Source organism: Protopterus annectens, chromosome 16.part0 (genome assembly GCF_019279795.1).
Source record: "Protopterus annectens isolate FY-2018-M chromosome 16.part0, PAN1.0, whole genome shotgun sequence".
NCBI lineage: Eukaryota > Metazoa > Chordata > Ceratodontiformes > Protopteridae > Protopterus > Protopterus annectens.
The window spans coordinates 513,686,180-513,707,744 of NC_056750.1; the positions used below are offsets into that span (position 1 = coordinate 513,686,180).

A 21,565-nucleotide genomic window follows, 5' to 3' on the forward strand; every position below is an offset into this window, starting at 1 on the left:
AAAACATGTTCTACCCTGAGTGCATAAAATTTCTAAGCTTTTATTTATCTGTATACTATTTTATTAGATGAAATTGTGCTTAGATTTTAATGGGCTAATGGCATTGGTGGGACTTCAGATTATGAGCGATACTAAAGTTCTTCATAATAAAAGCTCCTCCTAAAAGTTTGAGGAGTAATGAACAGATTCTTTAAATTCATTAAAAAAAATAGAACCATGGGTTAGACCCTCTTTTTCCTGTTAATATGACTGAGTTCATGCTTTAATATGGCCTGCAGCCCAAACACAGGAAATAAGGAACTATGAAACTAGGGGGTTAGGTGCTCTTAGAGCATGCCATCACAAATTTGCACTAGCACCAGTAATACACATCCCCAATAGTGTGGTTTCAAAAAACAAATTAAAGCACTAAGAATGGTGATGATGATGAATCAAATCACTTGCCATTAATAAGGGTCCTCGGCTTCAGATTTACTTACATAACCAGCAAATTCAGCGGCACAACCATATCATTTAAGTTCCAAGGAAGAAGCAGATTCTTTAGGTACAAAATTCCCTTCAAACTAGTAACTAGTCATTCATATTGAGACTTTGCTGCATCTTCATATGCATAGTTAGTGCAAGTCTTTTCCAATACACTGAATGACTGCAAAGATGGGTTATAACATAAAACTGGTGTGCTGCACTCTGGATTACTGGAAGACCATAAAATGAAAGTGACATGTTATAATGCCCAAAAATGTGATTATAATTTCAGTGGATATAAAAAGTGTACACACCTCTGTTAAAATGCAAGGTTTTAGTGATATAAAAAAATGAGACCACAATAAATAATTTCAAAACTTCTCCCACCTCTAATGTGACCTATAACCTGTACAATTCAATTGAAAAACAAACAAAGCTGTTGGGGGAAAAAATATAAAAATAAAAAAACGCACAATAAGCTGGTTGCATAAGTGTGCACACTCAAATTAATACTTTGTTGAAGTACCTTTTGATTTAACTACAGCATTCAGTCTTCTTGGGTAGGAGCCTACCAGCACGGCACATCTTGACTTGGCAATATTTGCCCACTTTTCCTTGCAAAAGTGCTCCAAATATGTCAGATTGCGAGGCACAGCCCTCTTCAGGTCACCCCACAAATTTTCTATTGGATTTAGGTTTGCGATCTGGCTGGGCCTTCCAAAACTAACTGTCTTCTGATGAAGCCATTCTTTTGTTGATTTGGATGTATGCTTGGGGTCATTGTCATGTTGAAAGGTGAAATTCCTCTTCATCTTCAGCTTTCTAACAGACACCTGAAGGTTTTGGGCCAAAAGTGACTGGTATCTGAAAAGTTCATAATTCCCTCCACCTTGACTAAAGCCCCAGTTCCAGCTGAAGAAAAGCAACTCCAAAGCATGATACTGCCACCACCATGCTTCACCGTGGAGATGGTGTTCTTTTGGTGATGCAAAAAAGAAGTTATTTCTTACCATAACGTTCCATCTGTGTTGTAGATCTTTATTCATTCATTGCCATTAGGACTTTGGTTCCATCCTCGGAACTGACATGGCCGTTACCAAGCTCACGCCAGCCAAAAACTCTCAGGTAAGACCTACCCACAATGCCCCTCTCATAGTCTCTTCAGATCGAGTTTGTCCGCCATTATAGAACAGAAGTAATAATAGTGATAGTAGGAGGCTCTGTCTGATACCTTAACCAAAAGAAAATCCTAAAGTCCACCAGGAGTCCAGGCAGGGGGAAGGAGGGCGGGAAGTACTAAATGAATAAAGATCTACAACACAGATGGAACGTTATGGTAAGACACAACTTCTTTATCTGAGGATGTAAATCTTTATTCATTCCTTACTGTTAGGACTGAGTCCCCAGGTACTGGAGTCCTGGGCAGCCCAAAGGAAGGACATTCCTGAGCACCTAAGAACCAAAAGATGCTCATCCCCTGGAGGCCAGATCCAATTTGTAATGACTGATAAATTTATGAGGTCTTGTCCAAGTGGCTGCTGCACAGATATCATCCACAGAGGCTCTGGAATGAAAAGCCACTGTAGTAGCCATCGATCTAGTAGAGTGAGCCTTTATTTTGGAAGGTAAGCACACTTTGTTCTGATGGTAAATGAAAGTAATGGAGTTTCTGAGCCAAGAGGATAAAGTAATTTTGGAAACGGGCTTACCCAATCTGGGTCCTGCAAAAGCCGCAAACAACTGATCCATTTTCCTGAAAGATTTAGTTTTGTCCAAGTAGAAACGAAGTTGCCTATGAACATAGAGGGTATGCGGAAGGTATTCCCCTCTATTCGAATAGTGAGGAAAGAAAACCGGCAGGTCAATAGACTGATTAATGGAAAAAACAGAAATGACCTTGGGCAAAAAAGAGGGGTCAGTACCTAGGGACACACTTGATTTTTAAGGTCTCTTGACACTCAAGGCCTGCAACTCAGATACTCTTCTCACTGAGGCAAGGGCTACTAGAAGCAGTGTTTTCCAAGACAAAAATTTTATATCACAGGAGTTAGAAAGCTCGAAGGGAGAACTTTTTAACGACTGAAGCACCAAAGTCAAGTCCCATGGCTCTATAGGAGGCTTGACCAGAGGTTTAATATGCAATACTCCTTTCATGAAGGTCTTGCACAGTCAGTGTGACGTAACACATGACTTGTGAATTCCACTGTGAAAATTTGCAATAGCTGGTAAATGCACTGTAACCGGCAATGCTGAAGCTCCTGCGTGCAAAAGGGTAGTCAAGTATTGTAGGATCTTCTGAATAGGCATGGAAAAGGGATCTAATGTTATGTTCTTTTGGCCCATCTAGAGAACCTAGTCCACTTAGCAGAATAAATTTTTCTGGTGGAGGGTTTGTGCGAATCCAGAAGAATCTCTCGAACAGGGGATGAAAATCAGGTAGCCTGGGAATCATCGGAAGTGAAGAAACCAAGCTGTGAGCTTGAGGCTGTGGAGATTGGGGTGAATCAGTCCCTGAGGATGAGACAGCAGACCATGGGATTGATCCAGGGATCCACGAGCTGTGAATTAGGTGAGGCCATAGGAAAGGGAACTAGACTTGACAGGGCAAATAAGGGGCAATGAGGATCACTTTGCTTCTCAACCTTTGAGCTTTCTGGAAGAATTTCGGGATGAGGGGAAATGGGGGAAAGGCATACAGCAGACCCGAGGGCCAAATGTGCGTCAGAGCATCCCTCGGTGACTCCCCCTGAGGGGGATCAGGGCAAAATAGCTTCTGCATTTGTTGTTTAGGGGAGAAGCAAACAGGTCGCAGCACGGCCTGGCCCAACGGCAGAAGATCTGATCCACTATTACAGGACTGAGGGACCACTCATGAGGCATCAGAATTGTTCCTGCTCAGATTGTCCGCAATAAGATTCTAACTCCCAGGAATGTGCGTTGCTATGAGAAAGCAGTTGGAAGCCATCGCCCAATGCCAAATGTTCATGGCTTCCTGACACAGGGGGTAAGACCTGGTTCTGCCTTGTTTGTTGACATACTAGATGACTGAAAGGTTGTCTGACTGAATTGCAATGGTCCTGGAAGGAAGGGATGTGTGGAATGCTTGCAATGCTAAGAGAACTGCCTGCAATTCCAGGACATTTATGTGCAACTTGGCTTCCATGGGGGACCAAGTGCCTTGGACTGTCTTTCCCCTGGAAATGCCCCCCCACCCTAACAGGGAAGCATCCATGGTCACAGTGGCCTTGGGCTGGTGGAGACAGAATGGTTGACACCAAAGATTTGATTCTGGCTTCATCCACCAAAGCATTTGTTTCTTGCAAAGATTTGCATGGCATATCATGTGGTTGAGTGGGTGAGTTAAGATCGACCATTGTGATGAGAGGAGCCACTGCAATAGTCTCATGTGCAACCTCGCCAGTGGTACCAAGGTAATGGTTGCTGCCATAGAGCCCAATAGTTGTAGTACAAGGTGTACTGGTACAAATGTCTATGGGATGAGTACTTGAATCTGGTTTCTTATTTTTGAAAGCCTGTGAGGAGAGAGGGAAGCTTGACAGGATGTTGTGTTGAAGATTGTTCCAATGAATTCCAGTGTTCTTGATGGAGACGTGCAATTTGTCCATGTTGATCGTGATACCCAGGCAAAGAGCAAGGCCTTGAGTTTAAGAGAGACTGAGAAAGAGAAGATTCCTGGACGTGGCGGTAAGGAGCCAATCGTCTAAATATGGAAACACCTGTAATCCTTGAAGTCGGAGATGAGCTACTACGAGGGGCTTTCGAGAGATCAAAGGGCAGTACCCTGAACTGGTAATGACCGTCTCCCAGTCGGAAGTGGAGAAAACTCCAGGAGCATTTGTCCATCTTTATGTGGTAATATGCATCCTGGAAGTCTATAGAGCACATCCAGTTGTTTTTCCACAGAAAGTGGAGAATGGACTGTACCGTGACCATCTGAAATTTTTAAGGTTTGATGAATTTGTTTAGTAAACTGAGATCCAGGATTGGTCTCCAGTACCCAGTTTTTTTGGCACTAAAAATAACCTTGAGTAAAAGCCGGATCCTCTTTGGTCTGGCGGGACTGGTTGGATGCCTCTTTCTTAGCAGCTTTTTGATTTCTAAGGCTGCAACTTCCCTCTGACCAGGTGGGACGTCAGGGATTTGTTTCACAGGTCTGGGGGAGAGGTCAAAAGGGATATGATCGCCTCTGGATATTATCCTCTGCACCCACGCATCCATTGTTATGAGTTGCCAGGCCCGGAGGTGAAGGGAAAATCAACCCCCGACTGCTTCCAAAGGAAAGCAAATCGGGCTGCTGTTCATGAGAGCTGTAAGTGTCTGCAAGTGTCTGCCAGAGAAGGAATCTCTAGGACCCTGGTTATGCGGACCCCCTCTGCCCCAAAAAGGGAGTCTTCTAAATGAGGTGCCCCCTCTGCCCCGGGGGGATTGCTCGTCATGAAAAGATCCTTGGGACTTGAACCACAATTTTCCTCCACACTGATTCCTGGAGTAGGACCTCTGGGGGGGGACGTATGCCCACAGCAGACAAGGTCTTTCCGTCCTTCTCACTACATGAAAGTGTGTGTCTTACTTTGGGACCAAAAAGGGAAGACTCGTCAACAGGTGTGTTGACAAAGGAAGATTTAAAGGGGTTCGCGAAATCACACAAACGCATCCAAGCATGTCATCTCATAATGATGCCTGATGCGGCTGCTCGAGCTGCCCCCTCGGTAGTGTGAGAAATCAAGCGCACCGAGAAGTTTGAGATTGATTACAAGGTAGCTAGCTGAGAGGCAACAGTATCACGCACCTCCTCAGGCAGTACCTCTGTCAGAGGCAAAAATTTCAGAAATTAGGTCTCTTTGGAGGCGAGTAAAGTGTGCCAGGTAATTCAGCGACTTGATGGCAAAGGTCGCTGAAGTGTAGGTCTGCTTCCCCAGTCTGTCCATAGCGTGAGACTCCCTGTTCGGGGAATGAACAGTAGAACTATCTTCCACCAGTTCCTTCTTGGTGGCCGCCGCCATGACCATGGAATTGACTACCAGTTGTTTGGACCAATCTGGCTTGTCTTCCGGGGTGGACAAATTTTATTTGGCCTCCGGAGAACGGGTTCTATGTTGTCTGGGGCCTTCCAGACACGCTGCATAATAAGTCGAATGAGCTCATCTGCAGGTGGGGTCACCCAGGAAGCAGATGGCCGAGCACAAAAAGCCTGCAAGAACATCAATTCCTCTGAAGGGTTGGAGGGCTTCCAGTCCCTTTCTGCTTGAGGATCTCGAGAATGTCTCCAAATGAGACATCTTCCATGGAGACAGTGGGGACCCCTCTCCCTCATGGCAATCGGTGTCTTCAGTGATGGATTCCTCAGGGGAATCAAGATGCTTCCTCTTGCAAAGTTTCTTCTGGGGTGGCTCCCCAGTGGGATCTTCTGAGGAGGACTCCAGAGAGAGAGAGAGAGAGAGAGGGTTCCCTTGGAGGGCAAGCCTTGCGACTCCTGTGCTTGAGGTTCCAGAGTAGGAGGGTGAGACAGTTGCAAGCTAGAGGGCGGTTTTGGTTGCACTACCAGTGGTGTCAACTGCAAGCCTGTTGAAGCAAGGACCCTCTCCGTCACCTGGAAAGCAGGCGAGGGATGGGAGCCCAGAACCAAGAAGGACAACCTCAGAACCAAGATCACACCTCGCTCCAAGGAGCACACCTCCAGGTGAGGAGCTCCGAGAGGACCTGCAGCTGCCGGGAGAGCCGTGGCCATTGACGGTGCCACAGAAAAATTGGTGCCAAACTAGGTACCATGGTGCGATCACTGCTCCAAGAGTGCCCCAGTTCCAAAGGAGCGGTGGTGCTAAGAGTAATCGGTGCCGACACGGAAGCCTCCACTGTTGGCACCAAGACCGTATGTACCGGGATGTCCATCAGTACCAAAGTCTCAGAAACCCGGAAGGAGGTCAGAGGAGGATAGATAGGAGAAAACGCCATGAAAGCTTCTGCTCTAAAGGGGAGGGAAAACCTGGTCTGGGTGGTTAATCCTCTAGCTGCCAGAAGCTGGTCCACAACCCTCACTTCATCCTTTTCCGAAAGATTCCTTGGTGGACCTGAAGGACGCTGCTGATGGGGAGTCTGGTCTTCAAGAAAAGGACTAAATTGCTGTCCCAAAAAAAGTATCATAAGAAGGAGAATATCTAGTTCTTGGAAGGTGCTCAATCTTCGGAACCGAAGAAGTCATTACCAGAGGAGCTGTGTAAGACATCGGCACCGTGGCTGTGGAAGATGTCGATGCAGGCACAGTAGTCGAGGCCTGGGAGGGTGGCCTAATGGTTAAGGTGTTTGCCTTACAAACACAAGGTGCAGGGTTTGAGTCTCACAAGGGATAACTGGCTAAGCTTGAAATGGCTCGAAAGGGCAGTTAGCTTAGTCCTAACCTATGAACAAGGTCAGCACTGTGGGAGATGGTGCCAAGGTCAGTAAAGTGGCAGGCATCTGAGTCAAAATCAAAGGCAGCACCAAGGGAGAAGACAATGACCCTCATGCCGAAGTTGTTTGCACCGATGGTGTGGGAGAAGCCCGGTGTTGACTCAGTTCTGAGGAGGACGGGGATGTCGGGACCGAAAGACTCAGTTTCTCCTTATGTCTTTTAAGTTTGTTCTTGATTTCAGCCAATGTACGGTTGCGGAGGCTAGTACAAATGTAAGAAATATTACGGGCATGACTTTCAGAATTGTGCAACTTACGCCCACACATCACATTGTTTGAAACCAAGCTTGGCCTTACCGGCCATAAGAGAAAGTATACCACACTAACCACAGAACAAATCTAATAACTAACAAGACAAGAGAAAGCATTTTTTTTTCCAGTGTAGAGGAAAGAGTACCAACAATGGTACTAAGAAATACCAAAGGTAAGAGAGGGCCTAACTAAGGCAGGGAGAGAGGGAGTAGTAGCAATGATGGTACAAAGAACTACCAAAGGTAGTGGGTAGGGCTTAGTCAGGAAAGAATAAAGCAGAGATAGAAAAGGATGACAAGAAAAAAAACTGTCTTACAACACACTAGAATCGAGAAAAAAACACAAAAAGCTAACACTTAGCTGAGAGATGGCTTGACATGTCTGACGAGGAACGCGGCAAACAAGATCTGGAGAGACTATGAGAGGGGCATTGTGGTTAGGTCTTAGCGGAGAGTTCTTGGCTGGTGCGAGCTTGGTAACGGCCATGTCGGTTCCAAGGACAGAACTGAAGTCCTAACAGTTCATAGGTAGGTACTAGGCTATCGGCCCAAGGGACTATGTAAGCCTAGCCAACAAGGTCCCCTGGCTTACGCCACCCAAGAAAGTTATTTTCCTGTGCCACTGTCAAGCAGACACACAGAAGTGATCTCTGGTGTGTATTTCCTATTTCCCATCCACTCATCAAGATTTTTCTTGAAGAGTGCTAATGAAGAACTTTGCTTGACATACATGGGTAACCTGTTCCAAAGTATGGGAAGTCTCTGGGACAGGAATCTATCCCTTCAGCATGTCGTGTGTATTGTGGTGACAAGGTTTAGGCCCCTAGAGCATGTAGCTTGGAGGGACTGGGATTTCTTTAGGTGTAGCATGTCCAACAGCTCTGGGTTTGACATAGCTTTATATGTTAGGCAGAGATCACCTCGGAGTAGGCAATATGCTACGGAGTAAAGCTGGAGTTTTCTGAGACGGTCGGTGTAGGTCATTTGTTTGAAGCCAGTAACCCTCTTTGTGAGGTGCTTCTGTGGCCTTTCCAGCTGCTGCAGATATCTTGTGAGGTACATTCCAAAAGGGACATTGTACTCTATAATGGGTCTAATGAGTGTCGAGTAGAGGGGAACAATGACCTCTTTTTTTCCTGGATGAGAACCTTTTTATGATGAGGTGTGCCACGTTGAAGGACTTCCTGACTACTGTGGAGATGCGACTATCAAAGGAGAGACCACTGTCCACCTGGGTCTCATCACACATTTGGTGTTAAGTAGATTGCTGTCTATGTGGTAGTTCATGGGTACATAGTTTTTACCAAAGGGGATGACACTGCACTTTTTGGCATGGAGCTTGAAGCCATGGCTCTGACACCAGGAATCTGTCTCAGCGAGGCCCTTCTGTAGGATGTCCACATCATTTGGAGACTTGACTATGGCTCCTAGTTTGCAGTCATCTGCAAACTTTGTTAGCCAGAGGCCTTCTGTATTAGCCTGTACTTCAGGGAAGTAGATACCAAACAGGAAAGGTTCCAGGACTGAACCCTGTGTTACTCTCCACTTGTCACTGGTTTGAGATCAGATTTGGAGTCTGCAACTTTTACAGTGTGGGTTCTGTCAGTGAGCCAGTTGGCAACAGTCTTGTGATGTAGGGATTCATACCTAGCTTAGTGAGTTTAGCTATAACTCCAGAATGGGGGATGGTGTCGAAAGCCTTGGGGAGGTCAAGATAGGCTGTGTGAACCACCTTACCCTCATCTACGGCTTTGGTGACTGCCTCAAAGAAGTCTATCAGGTTCAGGAGGCATGATCTGTCTTTCACAAACCTGAACTGGGTGGGATCCAGAGTTTGGAGGTTACCAATGTCTTTGTTTATGAGTTTCATGATGATACGTTCCATGGCCTTGCAGACCAGACTCGTCAGGTTAATAGGGTGATAGTTCCCGGGATCAGTGGTGGCTCCCCCTTTGTGGAGTGGGATAACTGTTGCTGTGCGCCATTTGGTGGGCACAAAGCCTGATGCGAGGCTATTATTGAACATGGTGCTTAGGTGGAGAGCCAGTTTGTTCTGAAGTTTGTGTAAAACGCAGCCTGGGATGTTGTCCGGTCGCATGGATGCTGTGTTTTTGGCTTTAGAGAGTGCAGCTTTTACCTGCATAGTTGTGATTACATGGACTCTGCATTCTTCCTGTATAGATATGGGCCCTTTAGGGGGTGGGAGGGGTAAAGTTAGCACTAAACCTATCTGCCAGGATGTTGGCAGTATCAGTTGGTTCTGTAATTTTTGTGCCGTTGTGCTGTAACTCAGAGCAGATCTGGGTGTTGCCATCGAGATTCTTGACATAGCTATAGAATGCTTTGTGGTAGTCCTTAAAATTAGTGGTAATTTTGTTTTCGTAGCTAGCTTTGGAGGATCTTATAAGGGATCTCAGCTTCTTACTGATGCTGACCAGGGAGCTACTCCACTCATGGGATTTTACTCTCTTTTGCAACAGTTTCTTCCTTCTGTTGTACATTTTGTTTATGGCAGGGGACCACCAGATTGGCTTCCTTTTTTTGGAGGATAGCGTCTTGGCTCTGTTTGGGATAGCACGATCCATGCTCTAGTGCAAATGCTTATAGAGTGCATTTGTGTAGGATTCAGCAGTTGTAACTGTATTGTCCATCTGCATACATGTCATGAAGTTCACCACTTGTGTGTTAAGAAGCATGAAGTTGGCTTTGGAGAAATTTTTTACCATGGTTTCCTTAATGGGGGGTGGGGGTAGGATGTGGATATCAAGCGTGATTAGCTTATGGTCGCATCGGACCAACGAGGAGTTGACTTCAGGTGTGGAACACCGGTTACTCATGTTGGTAATGACTAGGTCTAGGATATTGTTGCCCCTGGTGGGGGTGTGGATAAGTTGATCCAGGGCATTGGAGTTTATGAATTCCAGAAAGCGTTGAGCTAAGGAGTTGGTACATGAGTATATTTCCCAGTTAATAGTGGGGTAGTTGAAGTCGCCCATTATTAGGGTGTTTGGTTGAACCCTAATATTTTCCAGTACATCAAGAAAAGAGGAGTGGGAATCCTGGGGCATGGTGGGGGGATCTGTTGCAAGCTCCAATTTGGATTGCAGTTTTGCCCAGAGTTAGTTGCACTTGGATAACCTCAAATGCATTATGCTGAGCAACTAGACTGGAAGTGTGGATATCCTTAATGAATATGGACACACCTCCGCCTTTGATGTTTTGGTCCAGGTTACATGGCTGAAAAGTGTGGTATGAGTTATAGCCTGGTAGTGCAGGGGTTGCTCTCTGGAGCCTTGAACCAGGTCTCAGTCACTGCACAGATATCGATGTTCTTCATTTTAAGGAGTGCCTCGAGTGAGTGCATTTTGAGATTTAGACTTATAGCACTGAGTAGCATTACCCTCAGCTTTTGCTTGCCTGTTCCTGTTACGGTGGTGAATTTGTCATTTGAACCTTGCCTAAAAAAGACACTATAGGGGCGGCAAGAGCCTTAGCCAGTATCCGGAATCCCAATAAAGGTTTACAACATCAGATGTATTGTTTTTGCGCAAAACGTACCTTTTGGAATTGCGGCCAAAAATTTCAACCTTGGTCTCATCAGACCATAACACATTATCACACATACATTTGGGAGAACTGATGTATTGTTTTGCAAATTTTAGCCGGGCCTGAATGTTTTTCTGTGTAAGAAAAGGCTTCTTTCTTGCAACCCTACCCCGTAGTCCAGACATTTGGAGAGTACAGGGAAATTGTTGTCACATGTAGTACACAACCAGTATTTTCCAGAAATTCCCGAAGCTCCTTTAGTGTTGCTGTAGGTCTCTTGGCAGCCTCACTGCTCAGTTTTCATCTGGTCTTTTCATCAATTTTGGAGATATGTCCAGTTCTTTCCAATGTCACTGTTGTCCCATATTTTCTCCACTTTTTGATGATGGTCTTCACGGTGTTCCAAGGTATATCCAATGCTGTGGAACTTTTTTGTACACTTATCCTGAGTGATAACTTTCAACAGTGAGATCCCTTTGATGCGTTGTAAGCTCTCTGCGAACCATGGCTTTTGCTGTAGCAGGCAACTGAGTAAATGTCAGGAAAATCCTACTAGGTCTGCTGAACTTTATTTGGGGTTAATTAGAGTCTCTAATTGATGGCAGGTGTGTGCCCAAGAAGACTCAATGCTGTAATGAAATCAAAAGGTGCTTCAAAAAAGTTATTAGTTTAAGGGTGTACACACTTATGCAACCAGCTTATTGTACGGTTTTTATTTTTTTATATTTTTGCCCCTAACAGATTTGTTTTTCAACTGAATTGTACAGGTTATAGGTCACACTGAAGGTTGGAAAAGTTTTGAAATGATTTATTGTGGTCTAATTTTTATATCACAAAAACCTGGCGTTTTTTAACAGGGGTGTGTACACTTTTTATATCCACTGTATATTGCTACTGAGCTCCTACACAGTCTCATTACTACAGCAAATTCCATAAATACTTTAATTTGCAGACCTAATGCATGTGGGACTCCTCTTTCAGGATGAAAAGGATATTTTATGTGCAATGTAAATAACAAAGTAACAGTGAAGAGTGTGTGGGAGCTGGTGGATTACTACATTAGCTTTGTAATCTCTCAAACTTCACAGGCTCTTTTTTGACCATGTCGCATACATAGTACTAAAACCTCTCATGTAAGTTATTAATGAGTCTGATGTTTACAGTATATACAGTCAAATATGGCACCTAAGCCAATGGTCCACACTTTAAAGTAGCCCTCCCTAATGGCATGCTCAGTACAGCAGCTAAATAGCTGCAAGACTCCCTCCAGAAGATTTTCATATTTAGGTGTTGGAGGAATTAAAACAAAAAAAAATCTTCTACAGAAGAAAACTTTTATTTTTAAATATTGGTGCATTAATTTCTGAACATGTATTAATTCTCCAACTTTTGCTCTCCTCATGTCTATCAATAAAGCATAAGAAGTCAGAGATAACCTCTAGGGCCACACTTAACTACCAAAAATATATGCAACTATGGGTAATGGACGCAAAAAAAAAAAGGATGAACATTATGAGACAAGAAAAAAAGAGGCTGAAGTGTGGTTCTCACCTGTTCTTGAGTCTTTTGCCAATGAAGAACATTGCTATTGCACCCACATATTTAGCAAAATAGCCTTCAAATCTTCCAAAGTTTCCTTCACGGACAATATAGTCAAATGAAGCCAATGCCTCCCTTGGGGTACGGTACACATTTGGAGAGATCAGGTGAACAAGCCATTCATCAGTCCATTTCCTCCACTTCATCTCCTGTCTGAAATGCCCCAAAACAAGAGTATGACCGTTATTTTTGCACTTTTGCATTTCTTCTTGAAAACAGTTTCATAGTCATGTTTAATTTCACAGCCTGAGCCACTCACTGATGTCCAGGATAACAATGCCCTACAAATACATCTATGAAAAGTAGAATAGTGTAATTATTTTCAAGTTTAACATGCCCAAACCATTGCAAGTATCTAATGTGAGCTTTGAAGTTACATAAAAATTTTTTACAACTATTAGAGACTCTCAATTAAAAAATACAGTGATACCAAGATGCTTGTATGGCTGTACTTGCTGTTACTGCATAATATCTTATATGGCTTAACTTGCTGTTACTGCATAATAGCGTCTTTATCTTTTAAATGACGTGCAGACTGCCCAAAGGACCTTTTTAAAGTCGAGACTCTGGTACAATGCATGTAAATGCTAACATAGACTTGACAGTTATACAAAGAATTTTCATGATTTACAAAAAACATCTTCTGTTTGGTAAATCTATTTATTTGATAAGTAGACATACCAGTCTAATCTTACTGGACCATTTTCATACACATAATCCATTATATGCTGAGGTTCTAAAGATCAACTTGCCCTAACCTCAAAGACCTCCAACACAGGCACAAAATACACTCAGCAAGTTAAATCTCCATCTCCTCACATGGCACAAGGGAGTCCAAAGTCACAGATGCTCAGCCTGTGAGGCATGCACCAACCCAACCAAGCATTCTTGCCATAGGTGACTCCATTGTACAACATTCAGATGTAACATTTATTAAGGCTGAGCAAAAAATAATCCGACTGTTAGTTGCTGGTCAATTACAAATGCCCTGGAATAATCAGCCAGAGTATCCACTAGAGAGAACAAACCGCTGCATAGATGCAGCTGTACCCAAATGCTGGGCAAACCCCATAAACAAACCCGCATGGTAAAATCATATCAGCAAGCTTTATAATAAAAGGAAAATAATTTTGATCAGAAGTAATAGGGGTAATTTCCAGAATGTTAGCGACCTTATCAGTGAAATAAACAACTCGGAAGCTTAATAAAATCTACCAAAACCAAGTCTGAGACTAAAATAGCTACCCAAGCCAAAGACAATCACAAGGCATTTTATAGTTATATTCGTAATCTCAAAAGCACAATGCAACAATGCACTGAGCAGATTGTGAATGATGTTACCTACACTGGGGAAGAAGACATAGCAAACCTACTGGTTAATAAATTTAGCTACAACTTCACTCCTTTCTCTCCCCCTCAGTCAATCCCTGAAGATGTACCTGAAAGTCTCACCTCCGGCTATCATACAAGGCAAAATCCCAACAGAGCTATCAAAAGCTAAAAATACTTCTTCTATGGGTCCTGACAACCATGAAGGATGATTAAGCCACACCACTAACACTGCTCATTCTCAGTGTCCATACAGCTTTTGTACCAAGCAAATGGAGAACAGCTACAGTCATTTCTCTGCATAAGAGAGGCCCATCCACAGACTCGAGCAATTACAGACCCTTAAGTCTGACCAGCCTCATATGCAAAGCCATGGAAAGACTTATGGAACTAATCAATCTGGACATAGAGAACTTCCAAATACTGGACCCATCTCAGTTTGGATTTGTCAAGGGCAAATCATGATTACTCAGCCTGGTGGATTTTTTGAAAAGGTCTTCAAAGTAATGAATGAAGGGAAATGTGTACACGCCACATACCTCAACTTGGCCAAAGCTTTTGACACAGTTCCCCAATAAGGCACACCAGAAACACTAAAACTAGGAATAAATCCCATGTCACCCACTGGATTACCAGCTGACTCACAGATGGGATGCAGAAAACCAAAATAGGGGATGCTACCTCCACAAAGAGACCAGTCGTCAGTGGAGTGCCCGAGGTTCTATGCTAGAATCCATGTTTTTTTGGCATCTACTTTTCTGAAGTAAAAGTCAATACCAAAGGGCTGTGACTGCCTAAGTTTCCAGATGACAGCATGTTAGCAGCAGTTATTGAATCAGCAAATGACTTATCCTGTAGGAAGGTTTGTCAAAAATAAATAACTGGTGACAAAACCATAGGTAAGCTAAATGCCAAAAAATGCATTATTTTAACTCTTGGAAAGTAGTCCATCCCGGGAACTACCACACTGACAATACGCCCTTAAGAACTGACCCAGTCGTTCTGGATTTGGGAACTTGTGTAGACAGAGAATTTTTGACCAACGCATCCACTGTTGTAAGAATGTCCTTCTACATTGCAAAGCTTATAAACAAAGGGATTGTGTTTAGATCTAGGGATGTCAATGTCCTATTTTACTCACCCCCTCATTAGGCCAATCACTGAATATGATGCCCTCTTTAGCATGCACCTGTCCAGAGACATGCAACTGAACACCCACAGAGATCCTTTACTAAAATGGTACAATAACTATACAAAATGTTATACATGGACCCGATCAAAGCCTTGTCACTATACACTGTATTCTACAGACTGCTAAGAGGTGACCTCTGTCTGGCATACAAGGCATACTCTGACCAAACTGATGTATTTACTGCACATCAGCAAGTCCAACGACATCGGAAATACTTTGTCTAGGGATCTAAACCTCTTAAGCAACATTCAACAGAATAGTTTGGAGGGACCGGTATATTTCACAGAGGATACCTCTGCTCTGGAACAGACTCCCCATCCACATTAAAGAAAGTTCATACATGTCCATATTCAAGCATACCTTGGATCTATTGATGGTAAACAGAAAACTTACCCCAGGACATCCCCCTGTAATACTAATGGACAGAAGCAGCTCCTAAATGCTTTATCCCATGCAGTGACTCCCTCAAATTATCTGTAGAATAGAGAATGTGTGCTGTTATCTTTAAGAAGCATTTTAAGGACATCATGTGCACATAATTGAGAACACAGCACAGCTCCTCGTGGTGGCCAGCAGTGTTCCTCTAGCAGCAGAGACCAGAAAAGACTACCTTTCCAGATTTTAAGTATTTTTCTTGGCTTTTTTGACTTTTTGCGACTTTCGACTACTGTTTTTGCTTGTTTTATCAAAGTTTGCACTGTTTTTACTGTCTTTATAAGCTAAAACTGTTTACTGCACTTGCTAGTTTAAGTTTTGCCTAAAAGTTAAACTACAGGCTAATACACTCAAGTGTACTAGCTTTTGATAGCATTTAGTCGAAAATTATAGCATTTATTGTGTTTTCTGCCTTTCTGTAAAAAAACTTGAAAAAAACAAAAAATCCTTGTTTTCCATACTTTCCTAACTAGTGTTCCAGAGACCAGATTTTGCTGATCCCTGGGCTTTGTCTTGGTTCCTGTGTTTCTCCATTTTCCTTGTTTGGTCAGGGGGAAGTTTCTTTACTCACCAGTGAGAGTGGGGAGTACTGAGCTGCCTGTTTGTCCTTAGAGGAGTGGTTTAAGGCAGTAACTTGTAGTCTATTGGCCATTTTGGGTCATTTCCTGTCTTTTCCAGTCCCCTGCTATAAAGCGCATTTTAGCGCGGAGTTGCCACTGTTGCACACTAGGGCAGCGCCGGTTAAGCAGGTTTAAACTATTCGGGCTACCTAAAGTCCACTCTTCAAATTTTCCCTTAAAACTACCTTCCTCGAACTATACTACTGATCTAATCAGCATATCCTATAACTAAAAAGCTCATCTCTACTTGACTCCAAGTAGACTATTCTCTATCTGTTAAACCTAGCACTTGCACCTACAGTACTTATCACCTTGATACAGCACTCTTGTCATAGATAGTACCCCAAAAAGGCAAACCCCCATTTCTCGGTCACCCACATCCCCCGGAATCTCTTTTAAAGTTCTTTTGTCTATTCCTTCTAGCATGTCGAGGGATCAGTTGCTAGTGTCCTCTCCTGCTAAGCTGGTGAACCTGGGAATATTGAGGCAATGTTACAATTGCCTCATGTACACAGACAACCCTCTCCTCCTCCCACAAAACACAAATACATGCGAGAGATGCAACTATACGGCCAAACTAGAGGCTGAGCTCTCTCAACATAGGACTGGCAAGACCAGACAGGAGGAGAAGGTTACCACACACACTATAGACCCAGTCTCACATAGTACCATCACAACCTCAAATCATACACATAAACACACAAAGACATACTCGGAGGCTCTGATCAAAAATCTACCAAAACAGCAGAGGCCATCAAAGCAGACACCCAAACAACCACCACCTCAGAACACAACACCTGCAACACATAGACCTCACAGTCAGTGTGTCAAACTGTCACAGCCCTTAAGGCCAAACACAATGCCAGACACACTAGTCATTGGTGACTCCATAGTCAGACACACTGACGTCCCGCTCACCAGACTGAGTAAGGAGAGAGTTACAGTAAGCTGCCTGTTGGGCGCTAGAATCCGCCACATAACGCAAGCACTCAGGTCTCTCAACAGCAGGTACAAATACGACTCAGTCATTGTCCACGCTGGTGTAAACGACCTGAGACGTACCTCCTTGGACTACATGAAAAGAGACATTGAGGAGCTCTCTGATTATGTAGCCCAGGCAGGTATGACCCTGACCTTGAGCAGTATCCTACCTTCACCATGAATGATGCCACAATACAGAGATAAGATGATCAGCTTTAACAATTGGCTTAAACTCTGGTGTCATTCAAAGGGGATCAATGTCTGTCTGCCTGGGATGACATGCTGGACAAGCCACGCTGCTTCGCAAGGGACGGCTTGCACCTGTCACCCTGGGATTCGGATATTGGCAAAGGCTCTTGCCACCCCATAGTGCCTTTTTAGGCAAGGCTCAAATTCTAAACCTACCACCCTAGAACACAAAAAGGAAAAAACTAAGGGTAATGCTGCTCAATGCCAGAAGTCTAAATCTCAAAATGCACGCACTCGAGGCCCTTCTCAGTATGGAGAACATCGATGTCTGTGCTGTGACAGAAACTTGGTTCAAGGCTCCTGAGAGCACCCCAGCACTATCAGGTTTTACCTCATATCATGCGTTCCGGCCCCAAAATCCGGACAATACCAAGAAAGGAGGGGGGGTATCCATATTCATCAAGGACACCCACACCTCAAGACTGGTGGCAACGCACGATGCATCGGAGACCATCCAGGTGCAATTAACCATAGGCAAGACTGCTCTGCAAATTGTAGCATGTTACAGGCCACCCTCACAAACTCATGAACCTCACATGGCTTTCCTGAAAACACTGGAGGGGATAAATGTATCTCCAAACACCATCATACTAGGTGACTTCAATTACCCTAATATAGACTGGGAACACTACTCAAGCCCAAACACCCTAGCCCAAAAGTTCCTGGAATTCATAAACTCAAATGCCATGGAACAACTAGTCACCATCCCCACAAGAGGAGAAAACATACTTGATCTCATCATCACGAACATGGGAGCACAATGTTCAACACTGGAAGTATACCCCTCACTGGTGAGATCAGATCACAAACTAATCTCGCTGGAGGTCCTCATCCCACCCCACCTGAAATAAAAAGACCACAGTAAAGAACTTCTCGAAGCCGACTTCACACTTCTAAAGACTAGTGTGGTCTCCTTTAAGGCCCCGAACCGCGGAAAACAGTACTCAAGCTGCTGAATCACTTACAAATGCCTTCTACCAGCACCTGCAGGACTGCATGGATAAGGCAATCCCAAGCAAAACAAAGACTCTTTGTACCAAAGGCAAGCGTCCAGTCTGGTGGACCCCAGCCATAAACAAACTCTACAACAAAAGGAGGAAGCTACTACAAGATAGAGCAAAATCCTTAAAAGGTAAGACACCTTTGATCACTATAAGTAAAAACTAAGAGCTCTCATAAAATCATCCAAAGCAAATTTTGAGAGAAAAATAGCTAAAGACTCAAAAGACAATCATAAGGCCTTCTTTAGCTATGTTAGAAACCTGGGAGGAAACTCCCAGATATGCTCAGAACTAGTTCAAAATGATGTGAAGATTACTGATCCTACAGACATTGCCAACATACTGGCTGACAGGTTCAGTGCAAACTTCTCCCAAAAGGAGAGAGATCTATACCAAACGATTGCAGCCCCCCAAACATCTCTAACGCCCAAGTGAGAACTGCTCTCTCCAAAGCAAAAAACACAGCATCCATGGGACCTGATGGTGTCCCCGGCTGTGTGCTCCACGAACTCAACGAGGAATTAAACCCACAGCTAGGACAGCTGTTTAATCATAGTCTCACCTCTGGATACGTACCCAGGGAGTGGCGCACTGCGACTGTGGTCCCACTTCACAAAGGCGGTGCCTCCACCGACCCTGGAAATTACCGGCCCATTAGCTTGACAAGCCTTATCTGCAAAGCCATGGAGAGGATCATAATGGACCTCATAAATAAAGACATAGGAAATTTGCAGACTTTGGATCCAACCCAGTTTGGCTTTGTCAAAGGCAGATCATGCCTTTTAAACTTGGTTGACTTTTTTGAAACAGTCACCAAAGCCATTGATGAGGGAAAGGCAGTCCATACAGCCTACCTCGATCTGGCGAAGGCCTTCGATACAATACCCCACTCGGGTATCATTGAAAAACTCATCAGCTTAAATGTTAACCCATACATCACAAGATGGGTTGCAAACTGGCTGAGTGACAGAACCCACAGGGTCAGAGTTGCTGGCGCCATGTCAGACTCAAAGCCTGTCACAAGTGGTGTCCCACAGGGCTCAGTCCTGGGCCCACTCTTGTTTGGCATCTACTTTTCCGAAGTACAAGCAAACACAGGAGGGTTATGGCTGACAAAGTTTGCAGATGACTGCAAACTGGGCGCCGTAGTCGAAAACACATCTGACACAGATATCCTTCAGAAGGGTCTCACAGAAACGGATAACTGGTGCCAGAGCCATGGCCTAAAGTTAAATGCCAAAAAATGCATAGTCGTACCCTTCGGGAAAAACAAGGTTACCCCTAGCTACCACATAGGTGGCAATCCACTGAGCACAGAAGAAGTTATCAGGGACCTGGGGACCCAGGTTGACAGTAGCCTGTCATTCGACACCCATGTAGCTAAAGTAGTTAGGAAGACCTTCTACATTGCCCACCTTATCATGAAGGGATTCACATCTAGATCAAGGGAGGTCATAGTCTCCCTATACTCATCACTCATCAGACCAATGATTGAGTACAATGCCCCATTCGGAATGTATCTGACCTGACACTTGCAGCAGCTGGAGAGGCCACAAAAGTTCCTCACCAAAAGGATAAAGGGTCTCAAAATCTGTCCTATGCTGCCCGACTGAAAGAACTCCAGCTCTATTCAGTCGCTTACCGCTTGCTCAGAGGTGACCTTTGCCTGACATACAAGGCCATGTCAAACCCAGATTTGATGAATATGCTTCACCTCAAAAAATCTAGATCCGTCAGAGCCACAAGGGCAGGAGACTTAAACCTCGACATGGCTATTAATAGGACGTGCTGGAGGGATAGATTCATCACCCAAAGACTCCCTATGCTGTGGAACAAAATCCTGGTATATGTGAGGCAGAGCACCTCGCTGGCCTTGTTCAAGAGAAATCTTGACCAATGGATGGGAGATCGCAGATATACCCCAGGGATTACCTCAGTGTCACTGCTCGACAGAGGCACAGCAAAATAATGGGTATAGTTCCCCATACTAAAGGGGTGGCGTAAGCCACAAAACTATGGGCTAGGCTTGTAAATGCCCTCTGGCAGATAGCCTAGTATGAACCTATGAACCTATAAATAGCCAGCACGTGCTAGCTTCAGTGCCATTTTGAGAGTGCAGCCAGAGAGTGAGCATGTTGGAGTGTAATAGCTAGTCTGTTAACAAGTTTATTTAAGTTTGTTATTAAGCCTCCATCCTGATGTGTTTGTACATAATAAAGCTGCTTCAACAGAACCCACAAAGTGTTGTCTATTGTATCCTGACTAGGTGAGCGACATGGTGTCAGAATTGGGATTCCGAAGACTGATATTCAGAGCTACAAGGTGTAGAGTTAACACTGAAGGTAAACTAAGAAAAGAGCACAAAAAGGGCCAGAAAAGAACCAAAGCTAAGCATTACAAGGGCACAAACCGCATTATTGAACAAAAGATTTATTAATTAATTGAAATATTTAAGAGTAAGATATTTGATAAAATGATTATCAGAAAAGCACATAAGGGGTTTGAAATTACCTCGGAATTTCAAAACAAGTATGTTTAAAGTAAAATGGGCATGTTTAGGGTAAAATGAGCAGAAGAAAAGTACAATGGGCATGAAAAGAGATTAAATGAACAAAACAGATATAATAAGGGCAAAAAGGGCACACTAAGTATAAATAAAGCAAGGCGACTGCATGTTTTTTGGCAAAGTACTGTGTTTTGGCATAACTATATTTCGTATTGTATTCAGGGCATAACTACAGATGTTATGTTGTCTCATCTCGCCTTCGTTCTTCTAGAAGGAAGGCGAGATGAAGGACAACAAACATGGAATGTTATGGTAGGTACATAACTTCTTTTTATTGGAAGTATCTCATAAGTGTGTAAAAGTGCTTACAGTGTGTGCTTATTATTGTGCATCTATTCTGAAGAGTTATTTGTGTGCAAAGTGCAACTATTTTGTAAAGTGCAGTCAAAATACAGCCATTTCGAAAAGTTTCTTGTGCTGGGCATGTATATTCGTAAAGTGCTTCCATTACAAAGAGTTTCTTGCACTGTAAAGAGTTATTAAGCAAAGTACCGCCATTTTGAGGAAGTTTCAGTGTGCTGTCTACTGTTTATTCGCAAAGTGCAATTACTTAAAAATGTTTCTTATCTGAGCTCCTTCTGCCCAGTTCATTTGCACAGTGCATTTATTTTGAAATGTTTCTTACACTGATAAGAGGTGATTTCTTACAGTACAGTGACTTCAAGAGGATTACAGTGCCAGTGAGATTTATTTTGTAAAGTTCAGTTATTCAAAGGCTTGTTGTGCTATTAGGCAAAGCTACAAGTAGTGGCATAGATTTCTGGCATATGTATATGCGTGCATGTTCGTGCATATTTCCAAAAGCCTTCACTGGTATCTGTTAATATGGCAGATGGATTTCGAAAGCCCTTACCACTTGCGTT

General features: G+C 43.7%; 1 protein-coding gene across 1 annotated transcript in view; it reads right to left on the reverse strand.

The window, feature by feature from the left end:
- The window catches only part of PTGES2 (prostaglandin E synthase 2), a 488,316-nt gene that overhangs the window by 137,558 nt on the left and 329,193 nt on the right, over positions 1-21,565 (reverse strand). The window contains exon 5 of the mRNA XM_044058142.1: positions 12,282-12,482. Within this exon, the coding sequence (XP_043914077.1) occupies positions 12,282-12,482 (201 nt within the window). The remainder of the gene's footprint in view (positions 1-12,281; positions 12,483-21,565) is intronic.